Here is a 24560-nt window from a genome sequence, read left to right as displayed (position 1 = left end):
TTCAGCATGGCCTGAGACAATAATCTCGTTCTAGATTCCCTCAAAGACTATTTTGCGACTTATTGCTTTGTGGAGGTATTTCTATCCCACTCTTTGCACTGCAGTTCTCATGTTTCTCATTTCTGGAACATAAGTATTTGGGGATATTTTCGAAGAACGAAGAGACCATAAAAACATCAACTTCCAGAAGATTTCCACCATCAACCTTCACAAAATTCCTTTCTGTGGTATCATAGAATGATACCATCGCACCAGCATCCCACAAGTGGTAACAGCAACGCAAGTTTCCATCAGAGATAGACAGTGTAAGTCCAGGATCCGACGGACCCAATGGAGCACGCCTGGTGAGCCACACCTCCAGCAGATGCGTACAAAGAGCGCGCACTGCCGCCACGATATAAGACGGTCGGTGGCAGCCATACAGCCGATACGCAATGAGGCGCATCCCAGTCGCAACGGAGGCCCATCCCAATCTCTGACCTGTCACTATCGCTCCTGCATTAATTAAGAGAGCCTCACACTATGATGATCTTGTTTCTATTGTATTTGCTGGACTTCATTGCTGTATAGTCATTCGCAATGAGTTTTTGCACACTTGAAGAAAGCTGAAAGTTAAATAAAGCTTCCATTTACTGTATTTACTCGTTCCCTAATCATTTCAGCCCCTGCTCATCTTTCCTAAGGCGACAGGTGCTGCTCCACTCTATAGCCCTTCTCCCTTACCGTTGCGTATCAAGATGGTTCAAATGGCTCTGAGCACTATGGGACTTAACTTCTAAGGTCATCAGTCCCCTAGAACTTAGAACTACTTAAACCTAACTAACCTAAGAACATCACACACATCCATGCCCGAAGCAGGATTCGAACCTGCGACCTAGCGGCCACGCGGCTCCAGACTGTAGCGCCTTTAACCGCTTGGCCACCACGGCCGGCCGCGTATCAAGAATTACACGACATTTTTTATTGTTGCTCAAAAGTTGTAAATGAATTTTCCATCACTAAATACCGAAACTGCTTGCAGAAAAAGTGTGGGAAAACATTAGTAACTTCGACTAACTCTCTTATAACGTATGCACGCCCGTAATCTGTGGCGTCACTGTGCTTCAGCCAATAACAGCGTTTTAGATTACGTGACAAAGTCCTGAAAATTACTCGTTTCTAAACTTCAGTTACGTAAAGATAACAGAAATTTTTTTGACAATTTTGGTCAAAAATGCTATTTTAATGTTATAATCATTCAGAATGACAATCGTCAGAACCATATTTTTAACATAGGAAAATAGCACATTACGTGCACACAGCAGATGTCAGTCGTCAACGGTCGACACTCAACATCAGCTGTTGCTGAATACATACAATTAACATTGATGCAATAATCTCTAATTAAACTTCCAAGCCTGTTAAAAAGCTCTGTGTTTATCTAGAAAGATGATAAAAGGGATATCTCTGCATACAGAGTGTCAGTAACAATTTGTTGAAGGCAATATGTGTAAGTTGTAACTTATAATTACGACTGACAGAAATTATTTTGTAATTGTTGAGAAAATACGAGTTTAGCTTCGTGATATAATTATATATGTTAATCTTCTATGTATGACATTTTGAATGTTTTGTTTTTAAAGAAGCACTGTAGCGTTATATTCACAGTTATTGATGCAGTACCGATATTTTGCACTAAAGTGTTTAACGCAACCTTTCTGGTTACTACATTGTGCATGCATTTCAATTAATAAAATACTGATGTAATGTTTGGGGCTGTCATTGATGTCCCTTATTGGGGTTGTACAGGTTGCAGAAATTGTAATAAGCAGACGCTTTGATGGTTACGAACGAGAGAATTTTCAAGATGGCGCTGTACTATTTCTGCCTAGTGTATAGGTAGCAACACTCATGCCGTGGACGTATTATGTGCATCTCATTTGTGTTACTGTTTTTGTAGCAAACAGTAGTTAACAAACATTTTCCAAAGATTTTTTTGTTACTCGTAAAGTTAAGCTCACATCAGACATAAAATGAATCTGTGGACTACTTTCACGTCCAACGACCACAATATAGGCGTATCCATGGGTTTCGTGGTTTTGAGATCCAACATTAATAGTACACCCTGAATTTTTAATACGGAGTACTATTAATGCCATTTCAAATTAACTGTGGGTAGGTCCGGAACAGTAGTGAATGAAATAAGATAAGGCATTAGTTGCAGTGGTTTTTATTGAGTAACAGTGGCGATGTACAAAAGAAAACAAGCAGCGTGTGCGTCGTCAGTCAGGAATGGTCTAGATCAGGAAGGGGGCGGCGTAGCGCGCGAACGCCGGTGGGTGCACCGACAGCGCGGCGGGGGCGGCGTAGGCGAAGGGTGCCGCTGCGAGGGGTGCAGCCACCGGGGCGGCAGCCAGGGGAGCGGCGACGGGGGCAGCGGCCAGGGGGGCGGCGATGGGGGCGGCAGCGGCGACGAGAGGCGCGGCCAGGGCGCGCGTCTGCACGTTGACTGCGGCTGCGTACGGCGGCACGTTGTAGGGCACGGCGCGCGAGTAGGCCAGCGCCGCCGCGGGGGCGGCAGCCACCACGGGGGCCGCGGGGACGACGCCGGCGCGGGCCACGGCGCACGCCGCCAGAACCACTACCTGCAACACCACGCACACACGGCTACACACCCGGCACTCTGGAGGGCGGCAGCGCCTGTACCTCATTCAGTAAGGCTACAAGAGGTAGTTACACAGTTTTAATTATCACCAAGAAAAAATGAAGACTTATAACTAACTTTTGGGTTGTTTACAGGCACATGTTTGCAGTGCTAGTATCCAGTGAATTTACTATGCTGCAGTGCTGTGGCATGCCACTATCGACCAATAGTGTGGAGTATGTACTCCTTCCACATTCCGACGTCCTATTTTATTTATGTTTATTTATTCCTTTTTACACCACGTACAACCAATCCAATTTTGGCAACTTTGCCTCACCGAGTGCGTCTCAAGTGATTAGTAAAGTACTTGACTTAACTTCCATAGGTCGTGAGTTAGGTACCCAGTCTGCTCTATGATTGTTGTCTTTTATCACTCGATTCATTTCTGGTAACGTTTGCTAATACGAGGAATGCCAAGATGCACCGTGTCCATGTTGAAGCGTATGTCCCCCTAAAGGTCGGAGAAAGGCAACCACATACTACCTCCCACAGGACCACGCCTAGTAAAGCACTGCAGTGTTCAAAGCGACCTTGGTATTAAAGGCAGTTTAACATTTTTTAATTTTTAACATCAATTGTTTTGGCCATCTGCATAATTTACTAATCACTGTTACTTTACTTTTATGCAACCCTCTGTGTGGTATTGTGCAAAGATCGTGGTGCGACACCAAATTCGGCATCCCATATCGATACCACAGAAATTAGCGAGGTCTCGCTACAATCCGCGACAATCAGTGTCATGCACTCCTGAAGACCACACCTCCCCCTCAGAATAGCAACGTCCTCATACTACGGTCAATATAATGTCGAGCATGCAAGAGCTCAGCCCAGGTCATGATCTCATCTGAAAGAGTCAGTATCACGAAGTAGGACCAATGAGTTGTTAAAGCTTCAGATGAACTTGTACTGTTGTAAATGACGAGCATTGTACCTCAAGAGAACAGGTTATTACTTAGCGCATCGAGTGATGCTTTCATAGTCAATGACCGTTGTACATTATCCAGTACTCCTGTGGCAAAGAACTTTGACAAAGATCAGCAAATCTTTTATTTATTGGTGTAATAAAGTAAACTAATATTTAATGTGTTCTAGTTTGATGAGCCTTCTCCCATAGTAATCAAAGAATTAACAGTTATGGCGAGCGAAAGTAGTTTCCTCTAGTCAGAAAATTCTCTTTGCGTAATCTACCTATGACTTATTGGTTTCTTGATTTTCTATTCTCTTAGGGTATAATCATTTCGCGAACTGTTATGTTGTCTGTAGAGACAGTATAAATTTGCATTGTGGACTGTGTTTTGTCAGTGTAGTTCTGCATTAACGAATGATTGCCTTTGTGCTGGTCAGTTATGTTCCAGTTTCAAAATGAGAAAGAATCCTAAAGTTTTTCGTTCGTATCTTCTCGTACTGGATGATATGAGCCGCGAGAAAAGTGGTAGTTGTTAGGATAGCTTAATTGCTCCTGCATACACCCGTGCTGCCATTAACAATGTTTCAGCAGGTTATTTTAGATTTATCGCCATGATATGACTTAGGCGGTTCCTCCCTTGCGGCTACTATTATTCGGATTTCCGCCTCCCCCTTCCCCAAACACTTTCCTCTGTGTTTTTTTCACCATCTGCCTACCTACTTACATGTCTGTTTCTTCGCGTTACATTGGCGGTTTAAACATTAGATGAGGAGCCACTGTTCTTGAATTTGCACATCATTTTTATTTGCACCCAAACATTATTTATCGCAATGTAGGATAAAAAGAAATTCATGCCCTCCATCTGCCAGCACAAACACTGTGCAGTTTCGTGTTAGAAACTAAATGGAAGTGATACAGAGCGGATACCAGCGCAGAAGTTCGCGGGAAATTATCCACAAAGCACACCAAAGTTGACCACCGTACCAGACCAACAGTCGTTCATTTGGCACAAGGGTTGGGTTCGGATTTGGTTCGCTTCCACATCTCGCAAGTTAGCACATCATTAGCTGACATATACATAATCGTAGAACAGTGGCTCCCACTATCTGTACTAGTATAAACTTTCACATTTGTGGGAAAGTGTACTACGTCTGTCACGGAACAAAGAAAACGTTCTTTGCAGATCCGTGCAACCCAACCTACTTCCCTTTTTCTCCTAGCTGAATTCAGCAGCTGATTACAGAGCAGTAAATCTCATTTTACGGACGCAATTTATGAAATGGGTGGGAAACATTCCTATTGAATCAGATAGACCCATTAAGCACATGATAAAAACCTCAATTAACGTCATATGAATTACTCCTGATATCCACACAAACCGCTTCTTATGTCGTGGCAGCTATTACGTGCTCAGAGATACATGGGCAGGTAAAGAGCTAGCCGTATGTCAGTACTGACACACTTAACGACGCAATACAAATTACCTTGTCAAGCGGGTGGTTACAGATCGAGTAACATGATCCATAAACAACGATCAACACGCTTTTGAGTCAATAAAGTGTTGACTCTAAATCAAGTTTAGTTTCTCCCCACCCTCTCCTTTTTCTCTGTCTCTTTCTAACTGTTCCTCTATCTGTCTTCCTCTATCTTTTTCTTTACAAGTACCATTAGATTTCTAGGCGTCTGCGTAACAGTGAATATCACTGCAGCAGAGTTCCATGTTGGGTGATATTTTATGATCCAATGCAGTGCTCGTAGTAAAGTAATTCAAACTTAAAACTCACGGCTTCTTTGCCTAAAAAAGTATTTAGAGTTTTACGCTGCTTCACGAAGATCTCCCAAAGTGCATTATCATAGCATTCATGCAGCCGGTAGGCGTCAGTAGTTGTTTCTTCCAATGTAGGAAACACTATTCGAAGGGATTGTGAAGTATGCTCTATATTTAAGTTGTCAGAGAAGGCTTGTTGAACGCTAACAAAGCTCCTTGAACCGGTGGACGATCAGTTTATCGCCTAGTGCGGTTCGCTAGGAAGTGCCTGGCTCTAATACCCATTTTTTGTATCATGTTTGACCTTGCTGCGCAGAAAATGAAACTGTTTCTTTCTAGATGTGAATGTACGTTAAGTCAGAGAATTTTACTGAAGAATTCTCGGGATATCAGCCAACTAAGCTGATCGATGTGTCGCGACGTATCGGCAAATAACTCAATGGGATTCTTCAGTTCTGCCGGAAGACAGTAAATAAGAGACTAGCTGAAACATCACTACAGATCGGCGAGGTAACTCGGTTGATATCGCGCTTATTTAGATCGATGGCAATATATAGCGTAGATATATGCCTGTTCTAGGTCAAACCTGGACATTGTTACTGTGCTGTCGGCATCGAAATTTTTCGACGGCCAAAAGCGCCAGGCTCTGTTTGAAAAGACGATCTGACCTCGACGCGCCGGCGTGGCACTCACCATCCTGACTGCGAACATGTTGCTTGGTGGGTGCTGGGCTGCGGCTGCTGCTGCTGCTGTTGTCGCTGCTGCGATACTGACTGCCGGCCTGCGGTGGTCGCATTTATAGGTGGCCGAGGGTGCCCGGCGCCACGGCGCGCATCTCAAGCAGCCGCGGGTTTCACTTGGCCCCTCCGCTGCTGCGCGCCGCAGGTTTCTGTCTCCTTACCTGTGGTGGACGAGGAATTCGGCAATGGAGTCATCGTAATTGTAAAAAATAAGCATCTAGAACATGATTCCGAATCCTTACCGAATGATGCGCCGCCGCAGAAATATCACTGGATCTGCATTGGAAGGACGGTGGTTCGGGTCACCGTCAGGCCATGCAGATTTAGGTCTTCCCCAGTTTGCTTAAGTAGCTGAATGCCTGGATGGCTTCTTACATACTCAGGCGAGTTCCTTCTCCTTCCTTCCCCGTTTCGAGCTTGCGTTCCGTCATTAATTTACACTGACGTGACCAGAGTCACTGGATAGCAATATGCACATATACAGATGGCCGTAGTATTGCTTATATGGGCTATAGAAGGGCGGAGCTGACATTTGTGCTCAGATGATTCATGTGAAAAGGCTTTCGACCTGATTATGGTCTCACGCGGAATGGTAGTTGGAGCCGGACGTATTGGATATTCCATTTCGGAAATCGTTATGAATTCGAAATTCCGAGATCCACAGAGTCAAGAGTGTGCCGAGAATACCAAATTTCAGACAGTAACTCTCATCACTGACAACGCAGTGACCAACGACCTTCACTTAACGACAGAGAGCAGTGGTGTTTGTGCAGAGATGTCGGTGCTAACAGACAAGCAACAAGGCTTGAAAAAAAAAAACGCAGAAATCAAAGTGCGACGTACGAAGAACGTGTCCGTTAGGAAAACGAGGGGGAATTTGACGTCAGTGTACTATGGCAGAAGACGGTCGTCTCGAGTGCCTTTGCTAACAGCATGATATCACCTGCAGCGCCTCTACCGGGCTCGTGACCATATCGACTGGACCATAGAGAACTGAAAAACCGTGACTTGGTCAGATGAGGCCCGATTTGAATTCGGAAGAGCGGATGGTAGGGTTAGAATGTGGCATAGACCCTAGTAAGCCATGGTCCTTCGTTGTTAGCAAGGCACTGTGTAAGCTGGTGTTGGCTCCATACTGGTGTCGGCTATGTTCACGTACAAGGAATGGACTGCGTCCTCTGTTATAAGTGAAATGATCATTGACTGGAAATCAGCATATTCGGCTACTTGGAAAAAATTCGCAGCCATTCATGGACTTCATGTTCCCAAACCACTATGAAGTTTTGATGGATGACAATGCGTCATGTCACCGACCACAGCTTTTCCCAATTGGTTTGAAGAACGTTCTGGACAATTCGAGCGAATGGTTTGCCAACCCAGATAGCCCGGCATGAACCCCGCTGACCATTAATGTAACATAATAGGGAGGCCAGTTGGTGCACAAAATCCTGCACCTGTTACACTTCCACATTTACGGATGACTATAGAGACAGAATGGCACAGTACTTCTTCAGGGGACTTCCAACGATTTGGCGATTCCATACCATGTCGAACTGATGCACTACACTACGCAAAAGGAGGTCCGACACAATATTAGAAGATATCCCATGACTTTTGTCACCTCAGTGCACCTCATAGTCGATGGGACTTCTAGTTCTCATCTTCGTTTGTTTACCCTTATGGCCACGTCTGTCTCTACTCTTTCCCGTCCGATTCTTTCGTGTAGGCATCCTATTCTTGCTATGCTTTAGCCAAATTACACAGCTATGTTTGTGATGGCCAATTACAGTGCTCCGGAATTTGGTTATTGTGATGTTCACAACACCTACTCTGTGTAACCGGGATATTCCGCAAGTCCGTTCTGAAGATTCTGTGCGTCCGCCTCATGGTGCACGTTGATTTATTTTCCCGCAATGGTTGTGTACTGTTTCTAACTATGAACGCGATGTAGACAGAATTAATCTACATTCTTCCTGAAGAGTAGAGAACGCATAAAGCCTATCTTTTGCCAGATCCATCCAGCATGTAGGTAACATGTTACTTTATTTTGAATACGGTCGCTTATGTTCAACTCATAACCTTAAGTGAAGAATTCATCAGAGCCACATGATTGTTTTCGGATCTCACTGTAATGCTCTTTGCTGCGTGGAGAGCCATTTTATTTTTGTTCGTGTAACACGTCAAGAAATATACAGAAATTATTAAGAAAAATCAAAATAATAAGACTTTAAATTATAAAATTTACAAACGAAAGTAATAATATAAACAATTATGAATAATAACAATAATAATCATAAGAGTACAGCATGACAACTTACTTCATTCCACGAAAGATTTATCATATTCATACAGAAAAGGTTAGATTTCAGACTGCTGCTACAGATTAAGAAACGTTATTTTGGAAAAACACATTTTCACCATCAACTGTTTTTATTTGATCCTTAATATCTACCGGTTTCGGCCATGGACCGTCTTCAAAGGCAATAACGCAAAAAACGGATCAAGAGAATAAACAAATAATTTTCGTTTCTGGCTTCGAAATCGAAAACGTCCTAATAGATCACATAAGAAAAGAACACAACATGTTCCAGAAAACTCCAGTAGTAACTCAACAGTTAACGTAAAAATGTGTAAATGTAATAATGTACCTGTAGATCTCTTTGTGCATTATTAAGTTAACTGTTTTAAGTTGAGCACATATCTGTTGGACTTTTCTGGAACATGTGTTCTTTTCTTATACCTATCAGGACAGTTTGAATTTTCCAAGAGCCAGGAATAAAAACGATTTACGTTTTCACTTGATGTTTTTGCGTTATATCCTGTGAAGATGATCCACGACCGAAATCATTAGATGTAAAGGTTCAGATAATAACAGCTGATGTTGAAACTGTGTTTTTCCCTTTACTTAACTAGCGTTGAATGTCAACTAACCAAACCATTAAGCTTGACATTCCCCAAAACATTCATTATGCCATTTATCAGAATTAATGGTCTGAACCTAAAGAAGAAACTACTTCTGACGGTAACAGCGCATCCATCGAATGTCATAGGAGCTAAAATACCTTCAAGCAAATAGCTTTCACCGAGCATCCGCCAGATCCACGACGCTCATCTGAGTGGTGTATCGTGTTCTGTGGTGGACGGCACCACAAAACTTCCACCCGTGCACAGGCAAATTTCGACATTGTTTCAACCGTCTAATCTTCTGTGCGGTGTGAGGCTTTCATTTTCGTGACCGGTGTCCTCTATTGCCGAACATGACAAAGAAGACACAGCCTTATTACCTAATGTAAGGATTTTTTGTCACCGTCAACTGCAATACCCCGTAACAGATGACTAGAGTTTCGGTCTGTTGGATTTGTACATTGCACTTTACAGCAGTTGGTGTAAGCTACCACAATGATGATTGGATTTAATCTTTTCCAGTTCACTTTCTCTAGTGTACCAGCACAGATGAAACTCCTTTGAAATTTCCCTGAGGGTGCGCCGAAATTACTCCCTTCCTTCCCTGCTGAGTTCGACAAAAGTCTGATGTAGCTCGTTGATACATTTTGCACCTGTATATATAACATTGAACGCGTGGTTTCACCTAATTATTTTAGGTGATGCCAATGATATTCCCTTAACAGTTTTACTTTCTCACTTTTGTCAATATGGGTTAGTACACCCACTCCAATGATGTGTGAAACTGGATCATTTTTCCTACATGTACTTGGATTTCATACTAAGTATCGATGGAGAAAAACACTGTAATGATGGTATTTAGTGCCTTACAAACGTCTTTCCGCTACGTATATTTCAAATATTGTTGTTGAATAAACCGCCCATTTTAAGATTCGTCGCTTCTGTTGACTCCTTGATCGCTAGTACGTGAAACTTTTAGTATGAGAAAAGGTAGAGCGCAGTTAATACAACAAGGAAGATACTAGCGGAGAATATTAATTATGAAGGAAGACGAAGATTGGGATTTGTAACTCAGAAGTTAAAATCTTCTGGGTTGTTAGGACGTGTTATATTTCTTCAGTCGAAGTTTCGACCCTTCTGATGGGATCATCTTCAGGATCTTGTTGTGGCTACCGTAGGTTTCTCACACAGTTTTTTGATGATATCTGAGCAAGCAACTACCCATAAATCTGTAAGAGACCGCCAGCTATGTTATATGTCTGCCACAGATCGGGACATTCAGCGTCAACGCAAGTCAACGAACTTCAGTTATTTAATATAAGTCATTGTGAATCATACTGAATGATCCATAGTTTATTAGGAAGACAAAATTTCACAAAGAATTACACATAAAAACTGTTCCAGAGGCGATCCGCTCCCTATCTGAAAGCTTTTATGCAAAAGCTACTTCCGCGACAAACACACTCATTCGTCAATTACCTCAATGATCTGCACAAACATAAGCGTCCGAAATCGGCACTGTTACCACGTCGGTAATACAATGTGTGCCCAAACTAAAGGGAGACCACAGTGATGGGTAAAGAAATTATAATAACAAATGTAATTATAGCTTATGTGGGACATTAAAAGTGCTCATAATTGCCACTGACATATATACACTGATCTTAAAGGCGTTGGAAGAGATGGATGGTTTCAATGTAGAAACACCTTGGTTGTTGACGGGTCCAGTATTCCTCGGTGAACTGCACCTCCTTGTCACAGGTGAACCTCTAACCTACCAGAGACCGTCTTAAGGGGCCGAAGATACGCAAGCCACATGGGGATATTGGTACTGTAAGGAGGAAGTTCCAGGACCTCCCATCAAAAATTCTGAAGGAACTCGGGAGTCTTCTAGGTCACAGGTGGCCTAACGTTGTCCTGTAAATTCACTATCCCATTCGATATTTGATCCATGCATAGAGACCTGTCTTCGAAAAAAAGAAAAAAAAACTGAGCATCACTTCTCCAGCTTTTGGGGCAGAGAGGGCTTTATTTGGACTAGGCTGCGGGGAGGAGAGGAGGAGAGTCAACATTCTGACATCGTGTTTCATACATGCTACAATCTGATCAAAGGAGTCCGTTCCTTTCTCCACGTATCTCAACAGATGGGTCAGGCAAACACCCTTCTCGTCGTCTTCTGATTCTCTGCAAGACGCTTGGGCACTCAAAAAAATGGCTCTGAGCACTATGGGACTCAACTGCTGTGGTCATAAGTCCCCTAGAACTTAGAACTACTTAAACCTAACTAACCTAAGGACAGCACGCAACACCCAGCCATCACGAGGCAGAGAAAATCCCTGACCCCGCCGGGAATCGAACCCGGGAACCCGGGCGTGGGAAGCGAGAACGCTACCGCACGACCACGAGATGCGGGCACTTGGGCACTCACTGTGCACAAACTTTGCTATAACGAAGCTTCTCGTGGATTATGGGATACACAGCTCCTTTGCTTACAGCCCAGTTCAATAGTAATGTCCCGTGTGGTGGTCCGACGATGCGAGTCTATGAGCTGCCCCACAGCGGAAATCGTGACACTGATGGTGACAACATGCGCCTGCCCGTGGCGTAGCATCTCCTTGGTGTTTATGTTGAGACCACCGGAATATTGTTCACCGTGCGATATACTGCTCACGGTACATCATTTTCACCCTGGTAAAAGCATGTGAAGCATGCTCCCCTCTTGCTTGAAGAATTCGATTAAGGATCTCAGTGCTTAAACTCTCCAAAAAACTAGGAAACTGCTGCGAAGCTGTTAACACCATTTGTGCAACTGGGAATACCACCACGACATCTCTCGGCATACACGTTCACCAACTACATTTATATACAAATCCGCTCCAGCGGAGGTCTCCATTTCAGTTGGGCATACTTTATACAAAATGAGGCTGACGTATGGTGTACGATACTCTAACCACCGTTTTCACACGTTCATTTACGTTACCGATCACACGTCGTTCTAACTGATGTTTTATAATACTGTAAGTTGTAATATTGTAATTGTAATAATGTTTTGATCTTTTTATTTAACGATGTCGAATACTTATGTGCATGGGTCGTTGTAACTATACCATTGCTTACAGTTTACTTATGACGTAGTCCTTGTAACACAAAATTTGAATCCATATTCCATACTTGACAAGTTGTGCGTTTGTTATTGCCTCTATGATAAATGTTTTGCCCCATTATTGTTATGTTCTTTCATTAATACGAAATGTTAGGTGGTTTAGTCTCTGGACCCTCCAGTCGGAACCCTCTAAAGTAAATAAGACAAAGGAGACCTCCATGTTCCCTGAAGATCTATCTACACATAAAATGTGGGCCAGCTAGTATTAACGTGGGCTCTATCAGTGGAGTCCACATATTTCGCTCATCGTCGATTGATAGAATTGTTGGTTGTTGGATGTCCTCCTGCGGTGCGTCTCCAGACACGTCTTCAGCCTGCAGCGTCATTGACTGGAGTAGAACTGTTTTAGTGATGAGTCCTGCTTCGAATATTGCTCCGATGACCAGCAAGGACCTATCTGCAGATGTCGCGGAGAGCGGTGGGATACCAGCGTGTCTTTCACCCGCCATGCGGCGCCACAACCAGGAATTATGATCTGCGATGCCATTTCTTTTCATAGCAGAACCCGCTTCGTTGCGATCCGCGGCACCTTTACAGATCAGTGGTACATCGATGATGTTCTACGCTCCATTTAGCTATCCTTCATGCAAGCCATCCTGGGCTTACTTTTCAGCAACATAGTGCCCACCAGAAAGCATCGAGAATCTCTACTGCTTAGACAAGCAGTGCTTGCCAAACACTGCCTTTCCCAACATGGTCGACGAATCGCTCTCTGATTGAGAACGTTTGGAGCATTAAGAGCGAGGCCCTACGTCCAGCTTCTGATTCCGTTCATCTTACGTGCCATTTGGGTAGAATTTGGCATCATATCCCTCAGGAGGACATCCAGAAACTCTATCAATCAGTACCAAGGCGAATAACTGCTTGCATAAAGATCAGAGGTTGACCAAAGCGTCATTGCTCAGCGTGTGGAGTGCTTTCTCTTATACATATCACCCATTTTTTTAAAGAAATTGTAATCATTTGTTTGCCTGCACATGTACGTCACGTCACCTGATTTCCGTCCCACTTAGATAGTTCGATCATGGTCCGTCTTCTTTTTTTTTCCTTGAACTGTATTTTTCCTACTTTCCTAGAACTGTTCCTCATTGCATCATCGAACCATCTATCAATCTCTGCTAGCATTAAGCTGCACTGTATCACGGAACAAAAACTTGAGGAAGTCAATAATACCAAATCGCAAGTGCTTTTGAATAGTAGTCTAATTGCTAGGCGTGGTTCAACTTCATGTGGTTTGCACTTGTCTTTGCCGGCCGCGGTGGTCTCGCGGTTCTAGGCGCGCAGTCCGGAACCGTGCGACTGCTACGGTCGCAGGTTCGAATCCTGCCTCGGGCATGGATGTGTGTGATGTCCTTAGGTTAGTTAGGTTTAAGTAGTTCTAAGTTCTAGGGGACTGATGATCACAGCAGTTGAGTCCCATAGTGCTCAGAGCCATTTTGCACTTGTCTTTGTACGTCGCATAAATGTAAATCGTCTCTCCAATTAGGAGGAACCTAGTAGTTTGTCAGCGAATTCAAACAATGATTTAAGTCGACATCAGTCTCATATTCAAACCGTATCTAAGGTAAAATACTAATATAAGCAAATCAATAATAGTGGTCTTAAATAGCTTAGACTTGCAGCCTTTCAACGTAAAAGTGCTGCCAGGAACATTACATATCTAAATCCAAATGATGAAAAAAATATTCATAACCAAGCAAATAACTATTGTAATAAATATTTCATTTGTAGTCCACTGAAGATGACTCAAACAAGCAGGTGAAAAGTGTTTAGGTAGAAACAAAAATATAGTTCAGTTGTAAAAGACATTTGATAGCAATATTCATGTACAACATAAACAAGAAAGATAACAGTCCGATTCAAACAATATTATGAGGTGTATGGCTTACATCGAAGTATTTCGTATTTCGACCAGAATAGCATTCATCACATAAGAGATTCGTATATTGTGTATCTAACGTCATGTAGGCTGACATGTCCGTCCTACATTATGATGCAATGGTGCGTTCAGGAGAAGGAATGAACTCATAACGAAATATGTGATAATATAGTCAGTTGGCTTCCCATTTAGATCGTTTTCACGTTAGGTAAACAATTAAAATATTATGGAACACATATGAATGTCAACTGTCTTCGCAGACATATATGACGCACGACTTCGTTCCACTACAGATGTCGTTATGGGTTGAGCGCTACGAAGTATTCACGTGTGTAATTACCATTCATTTAAAAGTAAATGGAGAGTAGCATTCTAGGACAGTTGTGAGGTTCATTGAGAACAGAAATATTTTGACAAATGAGTTTCTGAATTAAGAGTAATCACTTGAGCTGTTACAATTAAACATACCGAAACAAGCGATTGTAATAGTAACCAAAGGGATATAGAAGGGAAGGAAGAAAGATTAGGGTTTAATGTGCCTTGGACAGTAACGTCATTAGAGATGCATCACAGACTCATACTGGACAATAATGGAGGTGGCAACTGGCAGTTCTGGCATTTAACGATGAAGAGAAACCACAGAAAATCCAAATTTGGAGGAACAGACAGGGATTGAAATCCCTTTCCTCGAGAAAGCGAATCTATTGCCTTATCAACTTCATCAATTCCACTGTAAAGCGATGAACATGTTGCAATGTAGCTGATGGCTGTAATGTTATGTATAGAAATATGGAGCAAATCCATTTTAGTGAGCACATAAATTATTATTTCTTAACGGTATATGAAATCACACTATATGAGAATATATTCAAAGAAGAATACTGTGCGGTTTAGAGTAACAGCGTTGACAAATAACAGTACGATTGCATATGGTTCCACTAAAAATATAAATTCATTTGCTTCAATAGATGATCTTGCTTCGGTGAAATCAGTTACAAGTGTTGAACATGCAAGAACAAAATTGCCTATTCCCTTACCACCATTAGTCTACATCGTCGTTTTAATAAAAATGGTTCAAATGGCTCTGAGCGCTATGGGACTTAACATCTTAGGTCATCAGTCCCCTAGAACTTAGAACTACTTAAACCTAACCAACCTAAGGACATCACACACATCCATGCCCAAGGCAGGATTCGAACCTGCGACCGTAGCAGTCCCGCGGTTCCGGACAGCAGAGCCTAGAACCGCACGACTCGTCGTTTTAATATCAGGGGCGATAAAAAGTATTCCGTTTGAAGGGCGTAAGTCTGGAATCGGTATGCCAATCAGACACAACTCCATGAGTACTAAGATAATCATCCTGCTGATGGACCAGGGTGAAGATACCCATTTGGTAAAACACCATGTCCTGCTGCGTGAAGAAGTCCTTAACTGCCTGCTGCGTAGTCCTCGTCCGATGGGAATCGTCGATCCTTCAGGGTCTTCTTTAAGGGATAGAAGGCCTGATAATCGCATGGGGATTAGGAAAATAGAGGGGGTTTTCGAGTGTCACCCACTCGAGTTGGCGTAACTTCTCCGTTTCGACATTTGCGGCATGGGGTCTTGGGTTATCATGAAGCAGCAGAACCCGTTGGTGCACCATTCCACGTCGGTGATTTTTGACCGATATGCTGCCCCATACACGTTCTTCATTCTCCGATGGAAGTCTATTAGTGTTTGTCCTTCGACACTCAACAAAAGAATAACAGCATGTTCGTCCTCTTTGGACGCATTTGGTAATACCGTCGTCATTCTTGACGTTTCCACATTTATTGCACGCACGTCGGAAGGACACAAATACCATACTGATCCCTTGCCTATATGTCGGTGCTGTTATGCCCACATCAGAGTAGCGCTAGTCGTATATGCACTGTAGCAACGCCCTCAAGCCGAAAATTTTTAATCGTACCTTATAGTTTAATTGATCCTAAAAATATCTGAGATTAAGGAGGCCACTCAGGCTACTCAGGCTGTTTATCGGGATGGATTCTTTCTGCTTTATTTCTTAACAACAGGAGCACCACTTAAAAAGAAATGATTCGAGATAAACGACGACAAGAAGTGGAAAGCTGAAGACTTTAAGGTAACAACATATTTTTCGAAAAACTTCGTGTATTTAACTGCATGGTAGCGCGTGACTAGGAAAAACTAATAGAGCAGTCAACGCCCTAGTATTATCCATTGACGTGATTTGGAGATTTGGAGAAATTAAATCGGAAACTGTGTCCAATTTTCACTGTCAAAATCTTACAAAAAATATATCGTGAGATAAGTCTCAACAGATGGTATCAAAATGTCTAAGCTAGCCAAGTCATCAAATCACTAGAGGCCAATTAAGATGGATAACAGATAAATGACATATGTTGGACGTTCAATGGCCAACAGTATTCTGTAAACATTATTTTTGCATTTAAATGAATATGGGGTAAAAGTTGTTAAGTTCAATCAGAGTTCAGTCCTTCCTTTCAAGAGCTTTAGGCAACATTAGATATGTTATCAGACGAATAGTTAGCTACAATCATACAACGAAAGTGATTTGTTGTGGGAACTAAATCCGAAAATTGGATGCGAGAAAGTGCGTAGGTAATTAGTAAAAAACGTGAAAAAAATGCACCTGGTAGTGAGTACAAAGGACTGAATAAAGCCATACTTCAAATAAGACGAATAGCAAGAGAGAATTCCATAATGGGCGGCACTGCATTATCGCAATATGTAATCAGTAATAGTCGCAAAAGAGCCACGCATAATGAGTAAAAGTAGAAAGGATATTACAGTCAACTTCTTTATCAGAAAAGTAGTTAATTACTTGAAACATATTTATGAATGTGGACTATGACAGGATATGTGCCCTATGAACAGAACGTATTCTTAGGCAGTTTCAACATTTTGTTGATGTAGCACCAGGAACCATTTTATTTCACGAAGAGTTTGTTACAGATCTGTCACAGTTGCAGTACACATAATTTGGCGATTGTTTAGAACCGACCGGTTCTATGTCAGGCCTGGTCTACTGAGACTGCACTCAAAGTGATGATGATGATGAGCTCCCATACTACGAGGGGTTCAAAACACCTGACCTTAATAACAACCATCTAAAATTCGCAATACATACATCACATGGGGATAGCAGACAAATGTCACAATAGAAATACGATCACTACACAAGTCAGAATCAAACTCAAACTCAGTAAGTCTGGCTTGAGAGTGAACCTGTCCGTTCGCCAAAATATATGTACTGCAATTGTGACATATTTGTAATAAAATGTTCAAGAATGTACTGGGGGTCCCAGAAGTCTTCAGGCATAAAATATGACACATAGAAAAATACTTGTTATCTTGAATTGCATGCCGCATATTCAAGGTTAATTTGTCTCTTACAGTGTCCAGAGACGTAACAACAGGGTAGCTGGACACCATTTGTAAACAGCATTTACTCAAGCCAGGAGAAAGCCCAGTGTGTTCTCTTGTACGCACGGGAAAGAAGTTGTTTATGCAGGGTGTGGTGCACTGTTGGGACTTCTCAAGAACACTTCATTCACTGTCTCAATTGTCTGCGCACTAGGTCTGCCTGTTCTAGAGATATCACAGGCATTCACTGTTTCCTTACTTTCGCATTCCACATCTTGATGCTTTTAACATACAGTGGTCGTCTATATTAAGCCGTCTGGAATTTTCTCTGGAATGTTTTTGGTTACTGTGTCTCATGATACCAGTGACGCGTTGGGCTTTCTACTGGTTTGAGCAAATGTTGTTTGCAAATGGTGTCCGATTACGCTGTTGTTAAGTCACTGAGCCCTGTAACAAGTAAAGTAAAGATAAATACGTATATACACAAAAACTTGAATGTATCACATGCAATTCAAGATAAGAAACATTTATCTATGTGTCGTATCTTATGCCTTATGAACGTTTGTTGTCAGGGAAAGACTTCTGGACAACTTCTAAGACACCCAGTATTCTGACAAACACAGGAAGTCGGGCTTCTGTCTGGTGAAAAGAAGAACAAGATACGGAAAACTCTGTAGGAAATGTGAATACGAGCAAAACTATCAAATAACAAATTAAAGAGCGTCTTAGAGAGACAACCTGACACCTCTTGTGTTAAACAGCTAACAGGGTGGCGAACTAGACACAGCGTAAGGTCGTTATCCCAAGGAGTAAAGCAGGCTGTAACTAACTCCACGACAAAGTACTGAGCAGCAAAGTAAGGTAACACAAAGAACTGTAGAATATTGCAGAAACAGGCCATCAGAACGTATCTATGGATTATCAGTTCGATTCTGCCATGTTTATTGAAGGATACTTTTTGGAGAATAATTTAAGATCTACTTAGGTTACATGCTTCTTCTTTCCTTTGTTTCGATCTTTGTTTCTTATTTTTCTCCTGTTTAAAACACACAGACATTAATTTCACGTTTGATGCAATGTGTTTAGGGCAAAATGCTTCAAATGCAACAGAATCTGTTCATAAATTGGTGAAACGTGAAAGTACAAAAAGTCACAGTATCTTAGGCAGAACAACGTCAAAACAGTACACAGCTGCCAATAATTTGTATGAAGTGTTAAAAAGAAAACAAAAAATTCTCCAATGAAACGTGTTATGGTTACGATGGACAAATTATTAATAAACGAAACACAATTTGGGGCAATACGAACCCACACGGTATGGTAATGATTTAGTAGACTTTCCATATACAGTAATTTAATACACTTCAGTTGTTCATTATAAAACTGTCTTCTTATGACTTCCGAAATGACATTATGGTACAGAACCGGCGACGCAATGTAGATCCAACTGTTAGAGGACCTTGGAAAGAAGACACGATGCTATTTAGAAAATCATGGGAATACCGTTTTTATTGCTATGTCACCAAGTGCTCTCCGAAACATGGTGCTTTTGTTTCGTTGTGAAGATTATGAAAACTGTCCGACGAGCAGCAGGCATCTCTCGTATTACCACATACAGCTGCTCACGTTCCATACAAATCTTGGGTCACAGTCCGACCCACAGTTTTAATCTGTCTGGACGATTCATCACTTCCATTACGTTAATCAGACGTCAGCATAGTGTTGGAGGTGTATCATCATAAAGAGTCTAAGAAGAGGTGTAGAAAAAACACTTTTTACTCATCCACATCCATCGTTCACTTAATTCGAAGTGTACAGCTTTGTTTATATTAAGCTTCGATCGGTTAATCAACGATCATAGCGACTGATAACATAATATGTCATCATTGTTACTACACTGCTCTACAAAATTTAAGGACTTTATGGATAAAGAAATGTAACATATGAACTACTTGGTGGAAATGAATGGAGGTGCGTTAGCATGTTGCCAAGGATCTAGCAGTCGTGGAGAGAAAGTTGGACGTGACATGGCCTGAAGTCAGCGTGACTATACCGCCAAATGGGACTATAGCCTGTGTCACGTAGGACGACTCTTCCATGCATAGAAGCGGAGCGATAGTGAAGCGTGGAGGGGATGAGGTCTGTTCATGCGTGGCAGCAGAGAGCAGCCAAGGTCCGTATTCCCAAACTGTGTTGCTGTGGACGACAATCAGTTTCACTTGCCTTCGGTACATCGTATTATACGTTAAAATCTATGAGGATATAATACATTTTAAAACCGATTTTGATCAGACGTCTAAATTAGAGAAATCTTACGTCACATCTTGAGGTTGTGTCCACTGCTGGTTGCAATAAATGCCATTTGTTGCGATTTGGACTATATTATAAGTTAAAATGTAATACAAAATAAAATAAACTTCATATTCAAACCTAAATCATTGTATTTGTTTGACAATTGCTTCTACTTCTTACAACTTTTTTAAAATATGTGTAATGTGCATGTATATATATATATATATATATATATATATATATATATATATATATATATGTGTGTGTGTGTGTGTGTGTGTGTGTGAGAGAGTGTTTTCCTGCAGTTAGACGTCAATCATTATGCGTAAAAATGAATGCTGGTAGCAAAGACTAGAGCAATAGACCACCGTAAAAGTTGTCAGCATGTTTTCATATTTTTCGGTGTCAAGAGGTGTTATGAGTTTAAACTAATTTGTTCGACATTACAGTAGGAGAACGCATTTATGATCCATTGAACAATCTAACAATTAACCATCTTCTGTGAATAACTTTGCGGAATGCTGACCAATAACGTCGAAAACCACCGACATCTCGACAGGTAACCCCCCCCCCCCCCTTTATTTTAAGGCATTTTACAAGTAGTGCCTTGAAAATTTCAGGGTTTTACTTGTCTAAATAGTGGAGTTTTGAAGAAGATATCCGGCCGCATTCTCGCACGCAATTAGAGAATACAACACGTTGGGAAAAGCTTCTCCTTGAAGAATGTGTTGAACATTATAGTCTGAATACTTCACGGGCGATATATTCCCAATCAATAAAATCTAGGAAGTTCTCATGTACTATGCATGCAATTGCAATGTGAGAAAAACATTTTTAAACCATGAGTCTTTGAAACGAAGAAAGATTATTGCTTTACTTTGTTTCAAAGTCTATATCGCAGTACCATCTGCTGTCTGAGTCTATGAACCATCTGATTGTAAATTTAGGATGATAAGTTCAAGGCTTTTATCCATTTTCACCTTCCTGTCAAAGCGTTGTGCGCACGCGGAAGGGGGGTGCTGTCTATGGCTTCATGCACAAGCCTTTCAGTGTCTATTACCTTGAATGTTTTGTTTCTTTCCCCACATATAACCTGTTCGAAAATTAATTCTATCGGAATATACTTCAAATCCTTGGACTAGCAGGACAGAGTGAATGCGGTTATATTAGTAGAAAAGGGCCAAAATAAGTTACTGTCAGTTGTACTCAACATATAAACTTTATTTCTTAAAACACACAATCACACAAGCAAGAATCAAAACTCTCAAGGTTTTAACGAGAGACCTCCTTTGATTTAATTTACATCGGATGAAGGTCACGTCGAAAATCCAAGGCACAAGGTGTAAGCAAGGAGCTGAGTACAGGAGTTCTTCTGGAGGTTTCACTTCTCTAGAAAATTTTTTTTCATCTTCATTATAAATAGGCTGAAAGCCTTAGCTTAAATTTTTTCCCATAGAACTCAGCTAAAGGCCTCACATTACTCAAGAACAGTGTTATGGCTTAAGGTCAAGACAAAGATTTTCAACGTTTAATCTAAATAGGCTGAAAAATCGGCTGAAGGCCGCATGTCAACAAAACAATCTAACGGCTTAAGGCCTAGGAAGAATCAATTTGAAAAGGCCGAAGGCCTTATCTTAAAATATTTCGGGTAAAACTCGGATGAAGGCCTCATACTAAAGAATAACAATCTTATGACTTAAGGGCAAGACAAGTATTTTGAATTTTTAATTCAAGAAAGATTAAAACTCAGATGAAGGCCACACGCCACGCAGAGAACAATTTTACAGCTTAAGGCCTAAGCACAATGAATTTTCAATTGTAATTTTGAAAGGCTGAAACTCGGCTGAAGGAAACATACCAAACAAGAAACAATTTTTTAACGGCTTAAGAGGAAAAGCCTTGCAATTTTGATAATCTAAAATACGGCTGAAGGTCACACATAGTACTTAAGACTAAAACGGAAATCACTACGTAAAACACAAGGAGCGGCGATCAGAAGATTCCAAGTATCGGCCTGTGAAGGTAACACTAACGCACGTTTAGGTGAGACAGGCAGCCAGACGGAAAACCTCTTAATCAGAAGGCAAACCAACCAAAAGCCAGTTACGAACCAACCAAAAAGGTCAGTTCTGCCCCACCTGGCCAGCAAAACGACAACAAGATGTCAATAGGACAACGTTCAGGATACTGGTGTCCAATCAAGCCAATAAACGCCCAAGGCTACCAACAACACCTCAGCTGTCGAATTACAAGCAATGCTGATTAGCATCAACACGACGAGGAAAATACACTGCCAAAAACTACGTCAACGACCAGGGCGGGTCACTGGAATGTCAATGGCCGCAAGGCAGAAGATACCGCTGGTACACTTCACTAATGAAGGAATGAATTACATTAAGTTTAACACCACACAGGAAGCTGGCTGCAATTCTTGCCGACTTCAATGCACACACGTTGTTGCTCGTAGGAATCTCCCAGAAAGCTACCACCAGGATCAAACGAAGAGATGTGATAGCAGTTGAGGCTTGATAGTAGGTTAAGTGAGCACTCAACATTAGTGTCCAGGATCAGTGGACGACGGACTTCGTAATCCTCGCAAGAAGCGCCTCACAACCACATCCACATGGATGTGCTGATTTCGACAGCAGCATCGCATCTTCTCTTGAGTGTGTGTTGAGGTGCAGTGTTTATCTTGACTGCATTTACTGCTATATCTGTGGGAAGGAGGTAAACGTGTAAAGACATCTGATTATTTTGTGTGCCATAGGTTGTGTGTAGGAGGTGTTGGGCCAAAGCCACCATACATGGTGCCTTACACCCTACTGGCTGAGGAAACTGGGCGTTTGTACAGATCTCGACCTACATGTCTGTCTGTAGAAAGATTAGGCAGTCCATTAAATCGGTCAATGAACTCCAGTTCTTCGGCAGCATCGTGAAGGAGCACAATGGAAAGTTGCAGCCGGGGGGTGTGGCGAGCGGTTCTCGGCGCTTCAATCTGGAACCGAGCGACCGCTACGGTCGCACGTTCGAATCCTGCCTCGGGCATGGATGTGTGTGATGTCCTTAGAGATGTTAAGTCCCATAGTGCTCAGAGCCATTTGAACCATTTGGAAAGTTACAACACACATGAAAAATCCTCCATAATACCTTATTCTAGAGCGTTTTCTGCCAGAGGATGTGGAATTTCGCTGCATTATCTCAGACAACACAAATATAATCCATCATGGAAAGAGCCTGTAGATCGTGATACTACAAGGAATGGAACGCACAAGCCTTCCGTTAAGTGAAAGGTATAGTGCCCCTAGACGCTGGGACACCTTCCAACGAACTTGATGTAAGTGCCTCTGCCAGATGAGTCAGGCGTCGAAAATCACGCACAGGTATTCGACCGAGGTGGTTCATTGAATTGGTTCGCCGAAAAGTTTCACTTCTTGGATGTATGGTCGATGTTTCTTGGATAATATCAGCCTCTGGCTTTTGGGAGTGTTAAGCCCAAAGCGCCATTTCGTCACACAGGTCTCAAAGGCATCACAGGCTTCTTGGAGACGATGATGTAGTGTAGCGGGTACCTACTTCTTATTAGCAGCACCTTATTGTCCGCATAGGTGGCTCTAGTGATCCTCGGGTCGGCAGGTCGGACGTATACAGGGAATAGAGTATTGGACTCAGCACTGATCGATATGGAACTCCAGCATGCACATCACGCACTGTGAATGTCGCGCCATCGATGTGGACAACGAATGTGCGACCCTGAAGACACGTGGACAGCAGCATGACACAGGAGGGCGAGAGTCTAGTTGAAAGAGCCTAAACAACAGCCTCTTATGCCAGACGATGTTGAACGAACGAGCGACATCTAAAAAGACTGCACCCCAAAACTCCTGGTCGTTGAACGCTGTGGTCGCCTCTTCCACGACACGAAGAAGGTGGTGTGTCGTAGAGTGCCCCTGGTATAAGCCAAACTGGTCTGACGGCAACAAGTTACCTTCAGAGATCTTCAGACTTAGCCTTTGCAGTAGAAGACGCTCGAATACGTTGGTCAGAACTGGCAGAAGGCTGACCAGCCTGTAACTCTTGGGTCAGCTCGGTTCTTGCCTGGTTTTGGCACAGTAGTGACGACGGCATGCTTCCACGTTCGCGGAAATTGCTTCGTGCAGAGAATCTGGTTGAAAACTAACGCTATGACTTCGTCAGCCTCCTGCGGAAGTTCTTTCAGCATCTTTCCTGTAATGCTGGCATGATCGGAGGCTTTGTTGCTAAGAGACTCCTGCTAACGGTACGAATATGGCGTGACGTCACTGAGGGAACATATTCATGGTCACCATCATCCACACCGAGGTAGAGGTCCGGCCGGTCCACAACCATCTGCGTGTGTTGCTGGTCCTGAGGGTCGTCGTGTGACCAGAAGTTGTCCCGGAGTATGTACATCTTACCAGCAGGTGTTTATAGTGAGCAGGTAAAATAACGGACCACATGCCACGCCGACGGGTCTGGCTGCAAGGCAGCGAGTTGATGATCTCAGCGTCTATTCCGCAGTTCCATAAGGGCCACCTTTATTTGTCTTCGAAGGAGATTGACGTGGGGTTTAGTATCAGGCCGGTGCGTCACTCTCCCGTCTTTATTAAGTCTGTTCCCCTCTCTGATCATAGCTTGGATATCCGGAGGGTTATTCGATACATGACGACTCTTTCCTCTGTTGGGGGAGTCGAAGAGAGCACTGCATCGACGATGGTATGATTGAGGCAATCAACAGTGACGTCGACATTGTCACCTTCCTCGCGGTGGAGGTCCATCAATCTGTGAGTGAGGACGTTGGAAATCCCCTGCCGGTCACTGC

General features: G+C 42.5%; 1 protein-coding gene across 1 annotated transcript; it reads right to left on the bottom strand.

The window, feature by feature from the left end:
- Nucleotides 1-2208: 2208 nt before the first annotated feature.
- LOC126474553 (calphotin-like) lies at nt 2209-24151 on the bottom strand. Its single transcript, XM_050102028.1, has 2 exons — nt 23999-24151; nt 2209-2624 (listed from the first exon to the last, which is right to left on the bottom strand). Exons 1-2 carry the CDS (start codon nt 24149-24151, stop codon nt 2277-2279), a joined length of 501 nt encoding a protein of 166 aa, XP_049957985.1. The 3' UTR covers nt 2209-2276.
- Nucleotides 24152-24560: the final 409 nt, after the last annotated feature.

The sequence above is a fragment of the Schistocerca serialis genome, chromosome 4 (assembly GCF_023864345.2).
Source record: "Schistocerca serialis cubense isolate TAMUIC-IGC-003099 chromosome 4, iqSchSeri2.2, whole genome shotgun sequence".
Lineage (NCBI taxonomy): Eukaryota > Metazoa > Arthropoda > Insecta > Orthoptera > Acrididae > Schistocerca > Schistocerca serialis.
This window is presented reverse-complemented; position numbering and strand designations above follow the sequence as displayed.

Bases quoted from the DNA above. Each gene is read 5' to 3' on its own strand.
- LOC126474553 (XM_050102028.1), bottom strand. From the start codon at position 24,151: ATGTACATACTCCGGGACAACTTCTGGTCACACGACGACCCTCAGGAC. The intron at 2,625-23,998 runs GTTAGCAGGAGT...GTGGTGTTGCAG, and splicing joins CGTCACGCCATATTCGTACC to GTAGTGGTTCTGGCGGCGTG.